The 23,570-nt window shown below is 35.6% G+C and overlaps 1 protein-coding gene across 6 annotated transcripts in view; it reads left to right on the top strand.

The window, feature by feature from the left end:
* Window positions 1-23,570, top strand: part of SLC4A7 (solute carrier family 4 member 7) — a 111,310-nt gene that overhangs the window by 21,828 nt on the left and 65,912 nt on the right. For all 6 annotated transcript variants that reach the window (XM_044252595.1, XM_044252594.1, XM_044252593.1 and 3 more), the window contains exon 2: window positions 22,171-22,252. In XM_044252595.1, coding sequence (XP_044108530.1) covers window positions 22,171-22,252 — 82 coding nt within the window. The remainder of the gene's footprint in view (window positions 1-22,170; window positions 22,253-23,570) is intronic.

Here is a 23,570-nt window from a genome sequence, read left to right as displayed (position 1 = left end):
TTAGGTAATTTGCCCACTTTTGCATAATAAAGAGTAGAACTGGGATTCGAATTCAGGCAGTCTGATTCTAGAATCTATACACATTAATGTTTTATCTTTAGCCAAAGTAAACTTGTTTTCAGATTGCATTTTGTGTGTGTGTGTGTATACATATATAGACACTATTTTCATTAGTATTTAGTGTTAATTTTACACTGATGTGACTTAAAGAGATAACTCACTGGATTAAGTCATTAATTGGAAGCTGTTTCAATTAACAAAATTTTACAGTGTTCATTATTTAAGCATGGTTTTGCTTTCTAAGTCCGATTTTATTTCTCACATAGCCACCTATTTTAAGGTTATTGTTTTCCAAATGCACTAACCATTGCAACATGCACTTTATATCTTCCAGAGATTTTGTGATGTTTTTCATTTGTTGTAGTTTCTTCTTCTCTGCCTTCTTTTTTTGTTTTTAAAGATTTATTTATTTTAGAGAGAGAGAGCTCACATATGAGCAGAGGGGAAGGCAGAGGGAGAAGGAGAGAGACATTCCCTAGCAGACTCCCTGCCCACCTTGGAGCCTGAAGCAAGGCTGGATCCTAAGGTTCTGAGATTACAACCTGAGTGGAAACCTGGAGTCTGGATGATTACCCGACTGAGCCACCCAGGCATCCCTGTAGTTTCTTCTTCCTCTTTGTACTTGTCAGCTTATCCTTTAAAAAATTGCTTTACTATCATGTTAGTAAATATTAGGAGAAAGAAGACATAGGCTCAAACCCAGTTTTTGATCTCTCATATTCCTCGATGACCTCAAGTCATTTTTCTTTACTTCCCTGCCTTCTGTAAGCATAAAATGAGTTACTCCTAGAAGGAATCTTTATTTTTAGTCCCATAAAAATGTGTCTCCTGTTAGAGAACAAATATGGAAACTATTGGGAGAATGCAAAATAAAATGTCTGACCATAGTGTTTGTTTGATCAATTTGTTGCTTAACGTAGTTAAAGTTAGATGATGTGCTTTTGAGCTTGAGGATAATTGCCTGATGTATTAATTTTATTCAAATTTGGGCCTTTTGAAAGATAAATATTACTCGAATCTTTAAAAAAATATCTAGTATCAGAGTAATTGCAACAACCATTTATTGTAATTGGTAAAGATCTGCCAGTTTATCTGCATAATAATTAAATTTGGTAACATTTTAATTTTAATTCTTTAAACTATTACAGTTTATAATGGAGCTTTTATCTTGATAAGTAAAAACAAACAATTATTTTGAGTATTCCAGGCAGGGTCCTTTTGGTTGCCTGGGATCAGAAATCTATTTAAACTTGTATAGTTAAAGAGATCTTTATTGTAAGTATATGGAGTTTTTCCTGGACAAGCATCCGAAAGAGTTAAGGTGGCTTTGGAGCGCAGCTCTCTCTCACCTGCCTCTTCCTCATTTCCCACACATGGCTGCTTTGTGATGTGCTGCTTGATGTCACTCCTAGCTTCTGCCTGCATCTGCTTCCATCTCCTCTAATTTTTGCTGTCAAGCTGATAGTCTTTAGTCTCAATCCTTCTAAGCAAGATTAAGGCTAAGAATTCTAATTTAACAGATTAACCAATAAGTGCCTTGTGGTGAAATACAGGGACAAGTTATGATGATTTTCTGGTGTATTCAGTTGATCTGAAGGAGTTACTATAGAGGTGCTCTGTACCAAAACCACTTTGAAATGTGAAGGTTTAGGCGAAAAGGTAAGGCCTGAGGGACTTGTTTTGTAGTATCTGAAAAGTATGCGTATGTAAAAAGATTTTCATCCTGCCTTTATTTACTTAAAAGTATTGTATCAAAGCTATAGTAGGAATACACTGATAACAGGTAGCTTTCAGTGAAACTGTTAATCTTAAATGCAAGTTCAAGATGGATTTTTGCCTGTAGGGTTCATTTCTAAATGCAGTTTTTATAAAAGGATGAGGGCTTTACTATTGTGGACATTCATGACAACTTTTGAGGAAGAATCTGGTAGATTTTGTTGATTTCTTTTATATGATCTTAAAGAAGTAAGTAGTAGCTCCCACTGCAGCTAAAGCAGTGGTTCCTCAGTGGGTTTGTGTGTTGGGGTGTGTTTTTGCCTCTAAAGGGGTATTTGGCCTTCCTGGAGACGTTTTTTGATGGTCACAGCTGGGGAGAGGGGATTTCTGTGCTATGGCATCTAGTAAGTAGAGGCCAGATATGCTGCTGAACATTCTGCAATATATGGGCCCTCCCCCCACAACAAAGAAGTGTCCAACCCCAAGTATCGATGGTGCCCAAGTTGATGTATAGAATCTATTATATAGAATCAAGGATCATAGAGCAAAAAGGTTAAAAGGTTATTGGAGTTAGAGAAGTTACCCTGAATTGGTTTAGAATGCCTTAGGGAGAAAGAGGAAGTCATTTCTATGGAAGCCTGTGTTTAAATATCACTGAGTGCGTTATTTTAATCTATATTTTAACTTTGGTGATTTTCCTGTATATAAACCAGTTTTAGTTATATTTTAATTCTTACTAATCAGAATATTTTTTAATTTCTTAGATACGTTTTCCTAACAGTAGTCCAAGATGAGACCTAAAAGAATGAAAAATTCTTTGTAATTAACATTTAGGAGTATTACAACTAAATATATTTTTAGTGAAGATATAAATTGACTCCTTTGTCCCTAGCATTTAAATATGAAGTATTAATCTTAAGAAAAAGATACTTTCCCAAGAAGAGTTGCTACTTTTTATAATGGTGAATTTTTTAAAAAGATTTATTTATGTCATCTCAGCACCCAGTGTGGGACTTGAACTCATGGCCCCAAGATCCTGAGTCTCACGTTCCACCAACTGGGCCAGCTGGGCACCCCTGGAAAGTTTCTGATAAGACAGTATTTACCTTATAGTAAACTATACTTGTGAACTAGATTCTTCAACTGTTTAATTCTCATGAAGTTATAGATACACCTCAGAGTATGTTTAAAAACAAAATTCCTGGGTGCCTGGGTGGCTCAGTGGGTTAAGCCTCTGCTTTCGGCTCAGGTCATGATCTCAGGGACCTGGGATCGAGTCCAGCATCAGGCTCTCTGCTCAGCAGGGAGCCTGCTTCCCCCTCTCTCTTTGCCTGCCTCTCTGCCTACTTGTGATCTCTCTCTGTGTGTCAAATAAATAAATAAAATCTATAAAAACGAACAAAAAACCCCCCAAATTCCTGATACGCTGCAGGTATTTGAAACAATTAAAAAAAAAAAAAACCTGTAGGGCGCCTGGGTGGCTCAGTTGGTTAGGCAACTGCCTTCGGCTCAGGTCACGGTCCCGGAGTCCCGGGATCGAGTCCCGCATCAGGCTGCCAGCTCCATGGGGAGTCTGCTTCTCCCTCTGACCTTCTCGCTTCTCATGCTCTCTCTCACTGTCTCTCTCTCAAATAAATAAATAGAAATCTTTAAAAAAAAAAAAAAGAAAAAGAAAAAAAAACCTGTAAAATCTACTTTGCTTGTAACCCATTGATGATTCAGTGGTACATGTAAAAATGCCCTTATGAAAAATATAGCTCTATAATTTCTTAAATATTCTAACATATAAATCGAATATTTACTCAGTAGTTCTTTAAATTTGTTTTTAAAAATTTTTTAAGACCCTGAGATCATGACCTGAGCTGAAGGCGGAGGCTTAACCCACTGAGCCACCCATGCGCCCCTCAGTAGTTCTTTACCTTCTGATATGAATGAAATTAATGTTCAGGTTTCTTAAAGCAGTTCCAGTGGAAGTTTTTTCAAACCCAGAATTTCCTGCATAGAACATGAATTTAGAGTGGTTCTCTCCATGATCATTAGACATTCCGCATGTCTAATGATCGCCACCAGATGGCGATCTTATATGTCGATAAAGACATACTTGGTGAAAACTGAATTGGTTGCCCGAATTAAGCCAGCTGAACTCAGCAGTGATATTTAGCAATGGTAAAAGGTGTGGACTGGCTATGCATCTCTCTGAAACATGAGACCTGTTTTGTTTTACAGGGTTTTTTTCTTTTTTTCTTGGCTCTTTGCTTCAAATTTTTCTGTGGAAACCAATGTAAAACAATATCCCCATAAATTTATTATAATATTGATGCTGATTTATTGTGTTAAAGTTTTAGCTTTTGGTGATAGTTATTTTATGGTATGGCTGTTGCCAAATTTCTAATAGATTTAAAGTAGTATTTAAAATAATTAGGTGAATATTTTTGTGACTGAGTATATTTTACTTACAATTTCCTAAATTTGGCATATAAGCAAATAAATTTTATGTAGAATAAATAAAACAATATGTAGTTGAACTTAGGGGAAGGTATGTAGCCTAATGGAAAGAGCATAGGCTTTGAAGTCAGAGATGGTCCTGGGAAAATGATCAGCTGTGTTACCTTACAGAGTTCTTATGATAATTAAAAATAAGGTTTGTAAGTGGCCTGAAAAGTGCATGATTTTTTAGCTCCTCCAGGTGCAAACTGTGGGACTTTGGGAAAATTACCTCCCCTTTTAGAGCATAAGTTTCTTCTTCTGTATATTTGGGTAGTAATACCTACTCGTAGAAATGTTTAGGATAGTAAATGAAGAATGTATATAAAGCATATAGAAAGTTTTAATAAATCATATGTTACTTTTATCCTCTGATACCATAAAAGCTAGTAAGAAAGAAACACAAGATTCCTGTCCATCATTTTTTTTTTTTTTAAGATTTTATTTTTATTTATTTGACAGAGAGAGACACAGTGAGAGAGGGAACACAAGCTGGGGGGAGTGGGAGAGGAAGAACCAGGCTCCCCACTGAGCAAGGAGCCCAATGTGGGGCTCGATCCCAGGATCGAGCTCGATCCCAGGATCCCAAGATCATGAGCCTAATGACTGAGCCACCCAGCCGCCCTCCCGTCCATCATTGTTAAAGCAGATTGTTCTCGTCACACCTCTATTTTTTTTTAAGAGTTTAGGAAAATATGAGAACGTAGCAATTTTAAAGAATTTAAAACATGTTTTCTCTTAATTAGGAAAAACGATGCACTCCACCTTTTTCTGGCCAGATAAAGACACTTCACGGGGTCCTCTGCTTTATGTCAGCAGTGTTATCTACACATTATTAGCAATTACCACAGTATTGTGTTCCTCTATAGTAGTCCTGCCCCGTCAACAGTTTGGCTTTCCATGATGGAGATGGAGAGGGAGCTGCTCCTCCTGACCTTTGTCAGGAGGTCAGTAGTAGCCTACCGCACATCACAATGCCTGTGTCATGCACCTCACTTCATCTCATCACGTATACATCTTTTGACCTCACATCATCCCAAGAAGGGGCAAATACAGTACAATAAGATTTTGAGAAAAAGATCACATTCATATGACTTATTACAGTACATTGTTGTAATTGTTTTGAGTTATTCTTTTTAATCTCTTACTGGGCTAATTTATAAATTAAATTTTATTATTGCTATGTATGTATAGGAAAAACATAGTGTATATAGGAATTGGCATTGTCTGAGTTTCAGGCATCTGTTGGGGGTGTTGGACTGCATCTCCTGCTGATCAGGGTGGGGAACTGCTACACTGAAAAGGTGACTGTAAATGGAATTTAAATGGATATTACATGTTTTTAAAATCATTTTGATTCTTGTACTATTCTCTACCAAACTGTTTGGTGGGGGATTTTCCTCCTTGGGCTGATTGAAATTCACAGTTAGAATTTTGTTTTAGTATTATTTTTTTCCTGAATTTAAATAAGAAAGTCATTTTATAAAAAATCAGTTGTGATTATATAATTTTCGCATATGATGCTGAAAATTGTTAGTTTATACTGTGCCTACAAGTTTTTATTTTTTATTTTATTTATTTATTAAAAAAAAGATTTTATTTATTTATTTGACAGACAGGGATCACAACTAGGCAGAGAGGCAGGCAGAGTGAGGAGGGGGGAAGCAGGCTCCCCGCCGACCCTGGGATCTTGACCCGAGCCGAAGGCAGAGGCTTTAACCCAGTTAGCCACCCAGGCACCCCAGTTTTTATTTTTTTAATGTTTTTATTTAAATCCCAGTTAATACACAGTGCAGTATTAGTTTCAGGGGTACAATATAGTGATTTACCACTTCATAGGACACTGGGAGCTCATCACAACAGCTGCTCTCCTTAATCACAAGTTACCTATTTTCACCCATTCCCTACTGCTTCCCCTCTGGTAACCATCATAAATGAGCAAAAGGGGAAGAAAAAGAGAGGGCGCAAACCAAGAAACAGACTCTTTTTTTTTTTTTTCTTTTAAGGTTGTATTTACTTACGTATTTATTCACGTATTTACTTACGTGACAGACAGAAATCACAAGTAGGCAGAGAGGCAGGCAGAGAGAGACTCTCTGCTCCCTGCTGAGTAGAGAGTCTGATGCAGGGCTTGATCCCAGCACCCTGGGATCATGACCTGAGCCAAAGGCAGAGGCTTAAGGCTTGAGCTACTCAGGTGCCCCAAGAAACAGACTCTTAACTATAAATTCATTTTTAAAAAACAGAAATGTGTTGAAAATTTTGATCCATCTTCTGACCTCATGAAATGCACTTTTGAAATGTTACTTGCCTTGTTATCAAAGTTCTATTAAAACATGAGTTGACCACATTTTTTCCCCCCAAAGATTGTACTTACTTATTTGGGCAGTGGGGAGAGAACGAAATGGTGAGGGGAGAGGGAATCTGAAGGAGACTCTGCACTGAGCACAAAGCCTGATGTAGGGCTCTATCCCACAGCTGGGATATCATGACCTGAGGTGAAACCATGATTTGGACACTTAATGGACTGAGCCACCCCAGGCACTTGGAATTGATGAGTTTTGAAGAATTGACTAAAATGATAATTTTTCATGTTTAATAACTTTTTAATGGTTATTTCTGATTTAATATCAGTATATTTAATATACTGTATGTTGAATTAATAGATCCTTAACATCTTTAGAGAAGCGTGATCTTTTTTGAAACAGACCAGTAGATCATCCTCATACTTTTTATCTTTTATGTTTATAGAAATACTTACTAACAAATATGTTTTATCCTTTATAAAACATAAAAATGTGATCATATTAAATATGATACTTCTACAATTTGCTTTTTTTCTTAATATATTAACTGGTATCTATAGAGTGGAACCTCCAGGTTCTGTTTCATTCTTTGTGTCTTACTAATATCTAATGGTAATTAGCTGTTCCCGATTTACTTTCAGGTTGTTTTCTCTTTTGCCAGTTTGAATAGTAAGCATGTTTGACCTTATCTATACCTTTTGGTGCCTTTATTTCTGAGTAGATACTTAGGAGTGATACTGCTGCACAAAGAATATTCTTAAAGATTTAAAAAAATGGATTCTTGCTAGCTTATACTCCAGAAAGTTTTGAGAAATTTATATTCCCACTGGGAATTATGAGTGTCTGTTTATTGGTTAGATGTTAATTTTATTTCCCTAATCTGATGAGTAAAATTTGCTGAACCTGTAGTGAGAATGTCCGTCTTATACGATTATTGGTCCTTTATATTTTCTTTAAGGAAATTACTTGGTTCATATTTTTTGTCTATTTTTTAATGCCTTTTACTTCCTTTTTAAATCAAGAAATTTCTTGTATTAGAGATATATAATGATATGTCTGTCATTCTGCATATATTTCCTTATGTTCTACCTTGTCTCTTATGATGTTCTTTGCTTTAGAGAAATGTTTGTTTTTAATGGAGTAAAATACATCTTTATCCGTCTTTTTCTTTCTCATCTTGACTTCTCATCTTGACTAAGAATATATCCCCACTCCAAGATACTACCCTTCTAAGTAATCCATATAGAATTTATTTTTACCTGTGGTTTGACAACGAAGTAGACAACTTCATTTTATCAAACTGGAAAAGCAAAGAAGTCTTAGTTTCAGTTTCTTGACTCAATTTTGCCTTATAAAATATATAATTATTGTTTCTGTGTTGGTACCATACATATCATAATTTTATAGTATATTGGATTGTTTTTTTAGGCGAAGTGTCCCCTCCCCCCCTTTTTCCATGATTTTATTGGGAATAGATTGTCTTAGAGATAGTGGAATCTTATGACTTGTGCAAAGACTGAAATCTTTAGTATTTTGCATTTTAATATGTTTGCTTTTGTTATCTAGTCAGTAATTTATCATTTTGGGGCAGGTTCTTCATATTCTAATTATATTTAAGTTACATTGAAAGAGATAACTTGAGTGTAATATTTGAGAGAGTTTCTTGAGCAGCACGGGGTTTAGTGACATTTTCTAATGGTCCAGTCATAAATCTTGATTCTGAACTAGATAGTAGTGTTTAAGTAATCCTAGTATTCCAAATGTATTTTTAACATGGATTTTAAAATTCAAGACTAACCATAGGCACAGCTTACTTAGAAGGCTTCACTATAAATATGGAACAGAAGGTAGTTACTATCAGTCTTTATATAAAAATAGAAATCTAATTCATGTAAGTGAAAAAGGTGTGTGTGTGTGTGTGTCAGGGTTGTGGAAAATCCTTATTTTTCTTTTTGTAAAATAAGCAGATATTGCCGAAAGTGATACATTATTTAAAGTTATGATGACAACTCTAGCTACCAAGAACAGTTATAAGGCAAAAACAGAAGATAGTTCTGTCCGGTGAGTGGACATAATATGAGAGGAGTAGGGAGCCTTGTGTAAGTCTTGATTTCTTCTATTATGTACAGGTTTACTTAATTTTTTCCTTTTTTTTTAGAGATTCTTTTTTTTTTTTTTAAGATTTTATTTAATTATTTGACAGAGAGAGAGATCACAAGCAGGTAGAGAGGCAGGCAGAGAGAGAGAGGGGAGGCAGGCTCAGTGAGCAGAGAGCCCGATGCGGGACTTGAGCCGAAGGCAGCGGCTTAACCCTCTGAGCCATCCAGGGTGTATTTTTTAATTGGAACAAAGCAAGTTACGTATATAACAGTGAGTTGTAACATGGCTATCTTTTTTGGTAAGAATATATATACTTCTATTTGCATTACAGAAATGGAATATAGGTTGAAAATGGGGCAGAGAGAATAAGGGAATAAACGAGACTGTTTTGATTCATGTAAATGGATGCCTAAATGAAATAAGCCGGATACAGAATAACAAATACAGTATGCTCTCACTTATATCAGACTCACAGAAGCAGACAGTGGAATGGATGGTTGCTGGAGCTGCAGGTAGGAGGAAGTGAGGGGGGTGATGGTTAAAGGGTACAAAGTTTCAGTTACATAAGGTAATTAAGTTCTGGAAATGTGTTACACAGCATAGTGCCTACAGCTAAGAAAACTGTATTATAGGGGAACCTGGGTGGCTCAGTGGGTTAAAGCCTCTGCCTTAGGCCCAGGTCATAGTCCCAGTGTCCTGGGATTGAGCTTCTCATCGGGCTCTCTGCTTAGCAGGGAGCCTGCTTCCCACCCCATCTCTGCCTGCCTCTCTGCCTATTTGTGTTCTCTGTCAAATAAATAAATAAAATCTTTAAAAAAAAAAAGCTGTATTATATACTTATAATTTTTTTGACAGATAATGGTCCGGTATTCTTACCATACACACACACTCAGTAATAAGGGGAGGGGTGAGAGGAAACTTCGGGAGGTGACAGATATGTCTGTGGCCTTGATGGTGGAGATGGTTTTATGGGTGTGTATCCCCAGACTCAGAGTTGTATGTATTACATACATGTTGATCATACCTCAATAGGTCGCCTTAAAATAAGGATTGCTGAAAAATCTTTAAAGAAATAGATTTAAATTCTTACCTTTTATGTTGAGTTAATATCTTTTTATTTTATCAAGAGAGTGGTAGAATAAAGCTTATTTTACCTTTCTATTTAATCTGTAAACTTGATTTTTTAAAGTTTACTTTGAATATTGGTTTTAGTAGTACCCAGGATACTGTCACAACAGATAATGTGCTGCAGAGATTGATTTTTTGTATTTTGATGTAGAGTCAGTTTTGTTTTGCAATTTAGGAAATTAAAAATTTGTACCTAATTCCTTCTTTTCCCTTTCCTGGGGACTCTTAACCTTCCTTTCCTCTCTCTCCTATACATGTGTCCGATACTACCACCCGGCTTTCCCTCCTTCCTTTTACCTAATCCCTGTGCTCAGGGTTTTTATAATCGAGTGCTTGAGACCTATGGCTGACTAGGATGTTAAGCTCTTAAATATAGTGGAGAGGGCCAAGAGTTTCTACAGGAGGTAAATTTCGAGAGGTTATTGTAGGAATTACTATTGAACTTGATTGTTTGCAGACATTTTTCATTCTGGTTGTGATGTATTGAGAATTTTTAAAATTGTTGACTAACGGGGTGCCTGGGTGGCTCAGTCGGTTGGACAACTGCCTTCGGCTCAGGTCATGATCCTGGAGTCCCGGGATCGAGTCTTGCATCGGGCTCCCAGCTCCACGGCGAGTCTGCTTCTCTCTCTGACCTTCTCCTCGCTCATGCTCTCTCTCACTGTCTCTCTCTCAAATAAATAAATAAAATCTTTAAAAAAAAATGTTGACTAACATCTTTTCTAGTTGCTTTCTAAAAATTTATGTTTATTTGCCAACTATAAATCATAGAAAGGTTGAATATTTTAAAAATATGATTATTTATATGCTTTAGGGGAACTGTTGATGTCATTGGGGTTTCTATCTTAGAGAAGTTTAATAAAATAGAAGTTTTAGTTTGAAGGCTATGTTATGTCTTTTGACTGCTATCTACAGTATCCTATAAAGCTGTGGAAAATTAAAACACTGTTTTTCTGTTTGATATATTATTTTGGTTTTACATTTCTTACTTTGTTATTTATCTGGTATATGTTATCTGGATTTTGCAGGATTAGCTGGTAGTAAGACTTCGTTTTTGGGAAATAGATATTCCTATAAAAAATATCATTTATTTGCATTATTTTAAGGCTTTGATGGCTCCAGGGAGAAAATATACTATCCAAAGAGAATAGTTTAATTTAGATTACAATTATTTAAAAAAATTTTTTTTTAAGATTTTTATTTATTTGTTTGACAGAGAGAGACACAGTGAAAGGGGGAACACAAGCACAGGGGAGTGGGAGAGGGAGAATCAGGCTTCCCACAGAACAGGGAGCCCAATGTGGGGCTTGATCCCAGAACCCTGGGATCATGACCTGAGCCGAAGGTAGACGCCCAATGACTGAGCCACCCAGGCATTTAAAAAATTTTTTTTTTTAAGATTTTATTTGAGAGAGAGTGTAAGTGCACACAAGTGCTGGAGTGGCAGAGGGAGAGGGAGAAACAGACTTCCCATTGAGCAGGGAGCCCAGGACACTGAAATCATGAATGACCTGGGCCAAAGGCAGACACTGAACCAACTGAACCACCTAGGTACCCTAAATTAAGAGTACAATCTATATGGATTTGGTACACATTTTATTTTATTAATTCATGTTCAGTTAGAATTTTGTTTTAATCATCTATAGTTGAAATTTTTTTATTATTTCTATTTCTTATATCTGTTTTTTACATCAGTATTTCTTATATCTGTCTTATATTTTACATCTGTTTTTCTTTATAGACTGTTGGAATAGAGGAAAAAGCATGGACTGAGAAAGACTAGGTTTGACTCTTAAACCTACTGCTTACTAGATCTGTGACTTCGGAGAAGTAATTTAACTTCTCTGAGCTTTAGTTAGTGTTGAGAGGATTAAATTAAATGTCTGAAGGTTAAATGTACTATGTAATAGTTCAGTGTGTATCATCATGTTTAGCCTAGTTTTGGCACATCATAGGTGCTCAATAAGTATTTTTATTTTTTTTTTAGATACCCAGAATAATAGAATGATAATTTTTAGTCTTCATTCTTTAAAATGTTTGTTGAACAAACAATATCATAGAGAAACTAAAAAGAATATAATCCACCCACAACTATGTATGTATGTATGTATGTATTTATTTATTTAGTTAAAGTAAGCTCTGTGCCTAGTGTGGGGCTTAAACTCTCAACCCCAAGATCCAGATTCATATGCTCCACTGACTGAGCCAGCCACCCCACACCCAAAACTTTATATTTTCAAGATACAGCCTTTTACAGTAGTTTTCAAAGTGCTGTCCATGGACCTCTGCCAGCCCCTGAGATCAGGGGATCTCTAATGTCAAAACTATTTTTAATAGTTCAAGACATTATTTGCCTTTTCCACTGTTGTGGAATTTGTACTGAGGGTACAGAGGCAATGATGAGTAAAACTGCTGGTCCCTTAGCTCAAAACAAGGCAGAGGCACCAAACAGCCCTGGTAGGCATTCTCAGTTTAAAAAATGAAACAGATTTTCACTTAGGAACGTCCTTGATGAAGAAGTAAAAACCGTCTTGGTAAATCTGAGTCTTTGAGTGCACATTACTTTAATATTCTGAATGACAAAATAGGAAGTATGCATGAAAACACTTCTGTTACATACTGAAGTAACAGTAATTGGGGTAAATACACTGGTGTGATTGCTTGACTTATGAGCTGAAGCTGGCTGCTTTTGTACTTGAAAGTAACTGCAGACTAAACTATGGTTATTCAGACTTGACATTTGGCAGGTATTTCCTAAAAAAGGAAGTGAACCTACCACTTCAAACAAAAAGAACTGGTAGCATTTGTTACCAATGATAATAAATCTAGCTTTCATGATAAAACAAGAAATTTGGAAAAGTTTTATCTACCAGCTGAACTTCTCTGATGAGGTTATTGATGATATTAACAATATATATTTTTAATATCATATAATGAAATGCGAGGTTTGGAAAAGTTCTAGTACCCAGTGAACACGTATTTTAGAACTGGGTGAGAGAGCCATTCAAAGTGCATGGTAGACTAATGGATTTCAGTATACATGCACAAAAGCATTCATTTGAAATGGTTTTAGATTCTACTTTGCAATCTAATGTTTAAGAAATGACTACTTCTTGGGGTGCCTGGCTGGCTCAGTTGGTAGAGCATGCGACTCTTGATTTCAGGGTCCTGATCTCTACCTTGGGCATAGAGCTTATTTAAAAATAAATATTTTAAAATAAATTATTATAAATTATTAAATTATTATAATAATTTTAAAATAAATTATTTTAAAAATAAATTTTAAAATAAAAATTTTAAAAATGACTACTTTTTAAATTTGGTGCAGTATCAGTGAGGAGTATCCACAGTTAACTGAAAAGAGTATTAAAACACTTCTCCCTTGACAACAGAATATTTCATGGATCTGGAATTTTTATATAATTCAACCAAATCATATCCTTGATTAGAGAATTAGATATGAGAATCTAATTGTCTTCTATTAAGGACAGGTGTTAGAGATGTACAGAAATGTAAAAGCCTGTTTTTTCATTAAAGCTTTTATTTTTGAAAAGGATTATTTTTCATTAAAATACTATTTATGTTAACGTGTAATGACTTTATTTTAAATTGAATTTAAATGTTTTAAAGTTTTCTTAGTTTTACTTCCAATATAGTAAATATAGATGTTAAACTTGTATAAACAAAGGCCGTTTGAGGTCTTCTGTAATTTTTAGAGTGTAAAGAGATCTTGAGTCTGAAAGTTGGAGGAGTGCTTCTCATTTTCTTTTTCCTCTTTTAGCTAAAAGATTAAAATAATTGTAAACCATAATGTGATTAAATAACTTTGTTGAATTAATCTTATTAATATAGCTATTATATTATATACTATTAATGTAGTTGGTATAAATATTAGAGTAACAATTATACAAGTTGGTATAAATATTAGAGTAACAATTAAAGGCAGAACTTTCTTCAGATGCAGACATCTTTGGGTCCTCCTGAAATTAAGTGAAAGGGCTAGATTTAATGAACTATGTTGTTGGCAGTTTATTCTCTAAGATCTGTCTAAACCTCACTCACTCACTCACGTAACCATCCTCATATATCCTTAGAGTATGTTCTCTTTTGAACTACTGTTACAGTAAGTTTCAGTTGAAAACTGGTTGCTATATTTCTCTTTTGGTATTTTCTATTACTACTGTGTGTATTATGCTCCTAGTCTCTTTTGCTGTCATTCTCTCTGTATAAGTTGTAGTCATTAGCTTGGAAGATTAGGTAACTTAGAAGACTGTGATTGGCTGTACCATAAAAGCAACTTAGGAGAGTTCATCTGTGCAAAGCACAGTGACCTAAATCAGATATGTACTTACTGTCCCTGGAATCTTCAAGGGACTTAACTGCGTTACATTGTCAAAGACAAGCCATTTATATATTGCTATGGAGAGATTTCGCCTGGAGAAGAAGTTTCCTGTATGTACCTGGTTGTGATCTTGTGTTTTATTTACAAACAGATCTGACTTTTTCAGTTTACTAGTGAAGCTTGAAGAAATGTCAGGCTTATTAGCACTGGCTTAGAATAGTATCATCCTCTGTGTCCTTGGCTGTGGAAGTCGTTTGCTGTAAAGAGGAGATCCTGGTATAAAGTTAGCAATGTTTGTAGCATCATTATTATTCTATAAAATTAGTTTTTTTGACCAGTTAATATTACTGGAATGAGGCTTTTAAAAATTCTGTTTGGCCAAGATACTGGGAAAGATATCACTTTGTCTTTAATGGCTAAGTATGTTTTGAATATAAACTGAAATATTTGATAACTCTTTGTAGTTACAATCATTTTTTTTGGAGGTACTACTTTTGGCCTGTGGCCATATGTCTTAAGTAATGAAGAAATTAATTTGTGATAGGGATCTTACGCTGTTTTAAAACAGATTTTGTAAACCTCAAATGTCCAAAAAGGATAAAAAACTAGATTTATGGTATATTGTTAAATAATCTTTTAACATTCTTTTTCTTTTCTTTTTTTTTTTCCTTAATATTATGCCTTTGACCTGTTAAAGTTTGGTTTTTGGTCATTTGGCCAAGAAAACACAAATCACAGATTGTGCTGTTTCAGATGGAAAAATGACTTATGGGAAGAATTAGAACAATGTGTTACATAGTTACAAAGTCTGTTTCAAATAGTTTGATTTTGCTGGGAATTCCCACTTGTGAATTAAATTTTAGTTTTATCATGTGTTGGTGATGGGCTTTTTTGTTTATAAACTGATTTATTACATTTCAAAGTACTGAATACCTTTGTATGTTTGAGCTTTAATTGTGTTCATAAGGAGTCTTTAAGTAAATCCAGTGTAAATTTTTAGCTGAGTAGTCTTGTCTTTTGAAACATACTCAACATTCTAGTATTAGAGAGCTTACTAAGAATCCTGGTTGATGCTTAGGGTATACTAGTGAACAAAACAAACATGATTCCCCTCTTCTTGGAACTTATGTTCTATTGGAAGATAGTAGAAAGAAGTTAAAGAAGTAGTTATATAAGTATGTAAAGAACATTGAAGAAGTATAATATATAATTGTAAGTTTTAACAGATGTTGTGAAGAAAAAGTACTATGTGTTCTCAGCATATATTATAGTGACCTTGGTCTGTTGTTGTGTGGGTAAAGAACCCATGTAACTGGGACTCTGTAGAGACCTGGATTTTAATTTCAGTTCTTTCACCAGCTTACAGTGTGATCTTATGTCACTTAAGGTGTGTGTGTATAATGTATGTATAAAATCTGAACATTGAACGAAAAAATAAAGCCTGTTGATCCCTATGAGTCTGTGAGGTCTCATTCATTAAGATTAGGAATGGAAAAGATAATTCACTTACCTCCAGATTTTTTTTTTTTTACTATGGAGAGCCACTTAGCTGTAAATTAACTGTTAAGCTGGAAATTTGATGGTATTACAGTTTTTCATTCATTTATGTATCCCTGGTACCTGAAATATGCTTGGCACATAGTTTGTACTCAGTAAATATTTGTTGAATGGATGAGTTCCTTAATTCCTAGTCTTTAAGGGAATGAAACTTCTCTCATGACCTGTTGGATTAACGGGGAATAAGGTTATTATCTAGTGGAAGAAGAGGCAAACTGACCATATTGCTAAGGGATTTTCTGGCTGTCTCCTGTTGGTTTTTACTAGAAAACTGCAAAGAAACCCTAAAAATAGCCAGGTAGTGATAACCTCGTACTGACCGGAGATGAGGAATCTTGACAGAACATGTACTGGGCCTTATTTCGTTGAAAAACTGATTGGATATGTGTGTGTGTGTGTGTGTGTTTTCCCTTTAGTGCAGAATGCCTGTGCTTTTCTGCACATTTTAATTACTAATAAGATTGTGATAGTTTTTTTTAAAAAGCCTGTTTTAGAAATAGATTTTATTATGCTTATTTCAGTAAACATATACTACTTGATAACCATAAAATAAGTGATTTGTATGTTTTTTGGGGTGTGTGTGTGTGTGTGTGTGTACTGATTTGGAACTTGGAAAGAATGCATTTCCCCATAGAAATAATATAATAAATATTTGTGATTTATAATTTCAAGTAGAACCCTGATGAGGCTTTCCATTTGTTCATGACTCTTGTGCCTTGTGATGAAGCACGTGACAGTCACTAGCAATCCTCTTTTTTTTTTTTTTTTTTAAATTTGATTTATTTATCAGAGAGAGAGAGGGGGAGAGAGCGAGCACAGGCAGACAGAATGGCAGGCAGAGGCAGAGGGAGAAGCAGGCTCCCTGCTGAGCAAGGAGCCTGATGTGGGACTCGATCCCAGGAACGCTGGGATCATTACCTGAGCCGAAGGCAGCTGCTTAATCAACTGAGCCACCCAGGCGTCCCAGCAATCCTCTTTCTTATTGGAGTCCATTATGTGGCAGTTTTTATGCCTCAGACCTCTTAGTTTTCTTACTCTTACATTCTTTGTTACTTCACTTTTTTCTTTTGAAACTTTTTCCTAAAATTCATTGTGTTTAGTTTAAACAGTGGTATATAAAATAGATTTTTAAAAAATAAACATATAATGTATTTTTATCCCCAGGGGTACAGGTCTGTGAATCGCCAGGTTTACACACTTAACAGCACTCACCGTAGCACATATCCTCCCCAATGTCCATAACCCCTTAATCTCACACAACAAACTGAGGGTTGCTGGGAGGGAGGACCCCAGCAACCCTCAGTTTGTTGTGTGAGATTAAGAGTCACTTATGGTTTGTCTCCCTCCCGATCCCATCTTGTTTCATAAAATAGATTTTTGAAGGCTTTTTCCTCCAACATCCGAATATATCCGGGCACAAGGCATTTTTCTCAAGACTTTGATCCCCCCCGCCCCGGTGGGAATTGCATGATTGCCTGAGTTTGAAATTTGCTGTTTTAAATTTGCAGTAATTTCCCATATACCTCTTCTGTCTTTTCTGCATGTTTTAGAGGAATGAATCAGAAATGCCAAGTGAGTTCTTTAGAAACTATGAATATCATTCTTTGACTTTTACTTTATGAAATGGTAGGCACTGATGATTGATCTCCTTTTAATTGGATTAGAAAAGATTATTTGCCCTATTCTTAAGCTTTTTGCCCATAAATTTATAGTTTCCTAAATAAGTTCAACTTTTGGTGGTAGATGGGGATATGGTTAGGAATTGGAAATGTTGGAGGAAACTTGTATTTTGGGGGGGGACAACATTGTTATTTATACATACTTTGATAAATTGCCCTACACGTTTTGGGGAAATATTCTGACATATAAATCAACTTTTAAAATACTATTTATTGATTTAGGTTTCTTTGTATTTCAGTGAAAGGGTATAATTTACAGTATTTTCTTGTGAATTGGAATATACTTTTCATTTTCTGAAGGATTAAAACAATGTAAGTGAAGTTGTCAGTACTCCCAGGCAGTCTTACTAAAATGATTAAAAGCATGAAGCACTCTTTATTGAAGAGCATGTGTAGTACTTTAGTCCTAATCATAATGCAGGGAGGGAGGTGGTATTTAAACTTTGGTGTGCACCAGAATCACATAAGGGGGTTATTTAACAGAGATACTTGTTATCCACCTTAACCTACTGAATGAGCACGTCTAGCATAGAGCAAGGGGAGGTGAATTTTAAAAAACTCTTTAGGTGTGCCTGAATTTTTAATACATTTAAAAGTCTCTTAAAGTAATAGTTTTATATCCTTATGAAAGTTACTTGCTGTATCTTGGCATTTTCTCCTAGATACTTAGGCATGTATTTCCTGTGAATAATTCTTCATACAACCGTAATACTATTTTATAGGATTTATTTTAAATCTTCACTTCATTTTTAATTAAGAAACTCATAGGTATTTGTTTCTGTACTTGTAAGGCCTCTCTAATCTAGTTAGAAAGCTTTTTTTTCCCCCCTTAAACATGGAATAGTTTCCTCATTTAGTTTAGTAAAAAATGGGAGCATTTTCTATGGGTTCTGTACTTTTTTGTGGCATTTTATGTAATATATCCTTCCACAATGCTTTCAGGTGGGTATTATGCTCTGTAGATGAGGACCAAGATAGGTAAGTGACTTTCAGAAGATTGCATTCTTAAGTCTTCTTCTGTATTCACATGGCTAAAAATAAATCAGAGAATATAAACAATAATAAATTCAAAAGTCTACTTCTACTGCCAGAGGTAACTGGTTTTCCTGTTTTCTTGTATGTCTTCCAGTGTTTCATTATGCAAATTAAAATGTTCCTGTTCTGGGTACTTCCTAACACAGAAAGTAGCAGACCTTATATATGGTTCTTTACCTTGTGTATATTTCATTTTATAATAGGTCTTAGACACTATATGTACTGGCATGAAAAGTACCTCCCAGTACCTTGGTATTCCACTGGCATAGCCATTCCTCTATTAAGGGACTCTTGGATTGTGTCCAATCTTTTCCCATTATAAGCTGCAATAAATAATCTTGTACATGTGTCCTTTCATACACAGAGAATTTAAATTTTCTTTATGATCTTATATGTCTAGTTCTTTATTGTCTTCTTTGTTACGGAGCACTTATAATCTGATTAGTAACCTTATTTTACAAACAGAAATGGAATAGAAATTTGAAACCAATGCAGATAATTTTCTGAAGATTAGTGTGAGTCAATCTTACATTGACATACTTTGGATAGCTTTTTTTTTTTTTTTTTTTAAGATTTTATTTATTTATTTGACAGAGGGAGAGAGGTCACAAGTAGGCAGAGAGGCAGGCAGAGAGAGAGAGAGGGGGAAGCAGACTCCCCGCTGGGCAGAGAGCCCGATGCGGGGCTCGATCCCAGGACCCTGAGATCATGACCCGAGCTGAAGGCAGCGGCTTAACCCACTGAGCCACCCAGGTGCCCCTTGGGTAGCTTTTTTATTCTTCCATGTATTTCAGTTTTCTCAGTGCCTTGGGATTATTTCATTTTAGGAAGGCTTTATAGGCATTGGCTTATTTACATTGCTCACTTATCTGATGTTAAGAATGAAAACATTTTGATGTCGGGGGTTGCTCTTTGCTGTTACTATATTTAGTTTTTCATTATATTCTTGGAGTTAAAAAATGAAGTTTTGGGGCGCCTGGGTAGCTCAGTGGGTTAAAGCCTCTGCCTTCAAATATATAATTAAATTCTATTTGATTATATATTTGAATGTCTAATCTTCAGAAAGTGGATTTGGATATTAAGAGATCTGCATTGCCTTAATGTATTGTTTCTGGTTCTGAATTTTGGGACGCAAATAGAGTTTGGATAGCAGGGTATTTGTATAAAAAGTTAATCAAATTGATTCAGCTCTTGGGGCGCCTGGATGGCTCAGTGGGTTAAAGCCTCTGCCTTCAGTTCAGGTCATGATCCCAGGGTCCTGGGATCGAGCCCCACATCAGGCTCTCTGCTCAGCGGCAAGCCTGCTTCTTCCTCTCTCTATCTCTCTGCCTGCCTCTCTGCCTACTTGTGATCTCTGTCTGTCAAATAAAATAAATGAAATCTTTAAAAAAAAATTGATTCAGCTCCTGATTTAAAGATTGGAGAATTTAGACACAGAATCTGGATAGGACGGCACAATTGTATACGAATTCTATGCATTGAAAAAAGCTGTACACAAACATATGCTAGTATAGATCAAAATTGGAGGAGACGTTAATCGATCATTTTAACCAACCTCCTGTTTGATCCTTTCTTAAATGGTCTTCCAGTTTATGCTTGGCCCTTGAAATTGGTTAGAAGCTAACTGTGTTCTTTCCGGTTTATTGTTCTAAGTGTTAGATCCTGGACAATGAGATCAGCCATAAAATGGGAATGGCTGAAAATGTGTCTTGAAAATTTGAAAAATGCTATAATTTGATCAATAAAAAAGTGCCTGTATTCTAGAAAAATAATATTCAGTGGGATATTAATGTTGTAATTAATGTTACTACTATAATTATATTTATATGTATTTATATATTCTATATAAATATGTTTATTTATATAAACATTTATGTATAATAATTAAAATTATAATTTTATTATTTGATTCTCTTATCTCCAGTTGTCTTCTGTTGCCTACAGAATTTCTGGTTATAGCATAAGGACCTTCAAAGAGAATGAATTAAATTATTTATTTTCTTTTTTGATAGCTCTTTCCTCTCTTCCTTTGGAAGGTTTGTAGTACTTTGATTTCATCTGAGCCAGAACATTGTCCATTTCCTGTTGCCCATCCTTTTGCCTGCTTTGAACAGTGGTTTCAGCTTATCCACCTCTTTCTTCATCATGCCCCCCAGTGCCTTCCGGGTTATATCTGGATCTTTAGCCTCTTCCTGGGCCATCCTTTCCTTGCATTCATCTTTCAGTTTGATTCTTTGACAAAAGCATTATAGGATAGGACCTCCCTGGTGTGATTGGTTTGCTGAAGGAGGTTTCATATTCTGGGTTCTTCAGCATACTCCACATATAGCATAGACTGTGTGAGCTGATCTAGGTCACTCTTAAAGTTTTACGTAGTTTTGTTTAATATTGCCAGCTCTTCCTCAGAACCTTTGTATATTTTTCCAAATTCTTGAATGTCTTCTCCAATATGTCTCCTCAGTCCCTGGCTTTGTTGACCATAGCTGAGTCCTTGTTTACTGTTGACTGAGTATTGTACACTGTTCTCTAGTCTTAAAATGGAATAGACTTTCCTGAGGAACTAGAAAACTTCTTTGTCTACCCAGTCAGGGTGCACCTGTTGAGACGTGTTGCGGTAGTCATATTGGACAAAGTGCAAGGCCCCCTAACAATGGTAAAAGTTGGCGAGGTTTCCTTGGTCAGCTACAGCTGACCCATGCTGGGCAAGGGTTCAGTATGGGCCACAGCTCAAAATGAAGACTTTTTGAGGGAAGGGAATTTCCTCATCTGTTCATATCTGTGCTGCAGAATCTTGAGCATACTAATGTTCCTTTCGAAGTTAAGTTTGAAGTTGGGAAGGGAAGGTAAAACTAAAATTTTATTCATTTAAAAAAATAGTCTACAGTATTTTACAAAAATATGTTTCTTTTTGTTGAGCTGGAAAAGGGATCAAAATTAAGAAGGTAGACTTGGAAGTCGAAGTTAGAACCTCCTTAAAGGTTAAATTTAGTTGTGGCTTTTCCTTTGTAGAGAATTAAGTTCTTGTAACTTGGATTGGCTCTTGGTTAATTTATGAGTGGAAGTGTACTACATGTTTAGTCTATAGATGCATTTTTTTTTAAGATTTTATTTATTTGTTTGATGGAGAGATCACAGTAGGCAGAGTCAGGCAGAGGGGGAGGGGTAACCAGGCTTCTGGCTGAGCAGAGAGCCTGATAGGGGCTCAATTCCAGGACCCTGGGATCATGACCTGAGCCGAAGGCAGAGGCTTAACCCACTTAGCCACCCAGGTGCTCCTATAGATGTGTTTTTTTTTATGTGGAACCATAATACAATCTGGTATAGCTGAGTTAAGTGTTTCCTTTTTAATTAGGGGACCTAAGAGCAAAGAACAACCAAAAAAGCATTCCATATTGATATCTAAGGGTTTCCCTCACCGCCCCCCCATTTTTCTCTAATTGTTGATCTGGATGGTCTTTCTGTTGTAGTGAATATATGTACCAGTTACTTAGTAACTTCCATAGAAGACCAACAAAAAATTGTTACCTCAGTTCTTAACATGAAATTTGGAATAGTCTTTTGTGGATTAAAAAAACAAAAAAACACCTATAAGCTTATGTTGAAAAAGAATGCAGTTAGCTATAATTAGTTAGCTTATAGTTACCTTCTTTGAGGGGAAGGCAATCTGTTACTTATTTTTTTTGCTTTTTCAAATAATGCCCCTATTAGTAGGTATATAGTGTATATTTGACATCATAAGTAAATGAGAATAATTTCTTTTTAGGGTCCTGATGAAGAAGCTGTTGTGGACCTTGGCAAAACCAGTTCAACTGTGAACACAAAGTTTGAAAAAGAAGAACTAGAAAGTAAGTTTGTTTAACTTATGCTTAGCAGGATAAATTACTAATGAAAGTTTGTTCGTGTGCTTTAAATTTGACCTATTTGGGGGCGCCTGGGTGGCTTAGTGGGTTAGGCCACTGCCTTCGTCTCAGGTCATGGTCTCAGGGTCCTGGGATCGAGCCCCATGTTGGGCTCTCTGCTCAGCGTGGAGCCTGCTTCCTTTTCTCTCTGCCTGCCTCTCTGCCTACTTGTGATCTCTCTCTGTCAAATAAATAAATAAAATCTTTAAAAAACATTTTTTTTACCTATTTGTGGAAACATTTTGTTGTTATGAGGTAGAGCATACATTTAAAAGAACGTTTAATACTTTTCTAAATATAGTTCAAGGTACCCATATACCCATATAACCATACTCATAGCTGCAGTTAGAATATTCCTTGATTTTTCTTGTTGAAAGTATTGATATAACAAAGATTTCAGAATCTATATGCTTTTTTTTTTCTTCTGAGAGAGAGAGAGCACGAGCGTGTGAGCAGGGAGGGGTGTATGGGTTAGAGGGAGAGGGAGAATCTCAAGCAGGCTGCACACTTAGTGTGGAGCCTAATGTAGGGCTCAATCTCATGATGCCGAGATCATGACCTGAGCCAAAACCAAGAGTTGGATGCTTAACTGACTGAGCCACCTAGGTACCCTTAGAATCGATGCTTCTCAATCTTCCCTGGTGGTTGCCATTATTTACGTTGGAAATTAAAATACCAAAGTTAAAAAGTCAGTTGATTCTTTTATTTTTTTTTTTTTCATTTCTAGAGGCTAGGTAATATGTGTTTTTATCAATCCAGAATGCCATATCCATAGTTATTACTAGTCATCTAAATGTTCATTTTATAGGTCAGTTGCACCAGCCTTTTCCAGTGCTATGATACCTCAGCATAGAATTGTGGAACAAATGAATTATATGTCATTCTGTCTTCCAGGAAGAAGTCCTGGCAAATGGTTTCTTCTCTTTTTATTTTTTCCTTCTGACTGAAATAATTTTGTTTTACAGAGGAGTTGCAAAGATAGTATAGTGTTCTGTTACCCTTTACGCAGCTTTTTAAAATTTTAACATTTTACGTAACCATCATTGTTAATGAAAATGAAGAAATTAACGTTGGTACAGTTTTATTAACTAGACTAAATTTTATTCAGATTTCACCTATTTTCAACTGATGTTGGTGTCCTGTTCCAGGATCACGTCAAACAGTTCAAGATCCAATAGTACATTTAGATGTCTCATCTCCTTAGTCTCTTCTATGACAGTTTCTTAGTCTTTCCTTGTTTTTCATGACCTTGATGTGTTTGAAG

The sequence above is a fragment of the Neovison vison genome, chromosome 6, assembly GCF_020171115.1.
Source record: "Neovison vison isolate M4711 chromosome 6, ASM_NN_V1, whole genome shotgun sequence".
Lineage (NCBI taxonomy): Eukaryota > Metazoa > Chordata > Mammalia > Carnivora > Mustelidae > Neogale > Neogale vison.
The sequence above is the reverse complement of the archived record's forward strand: the minus strand, read 5'-3'. Positions and strand labels throughout refer to the sequence as shown.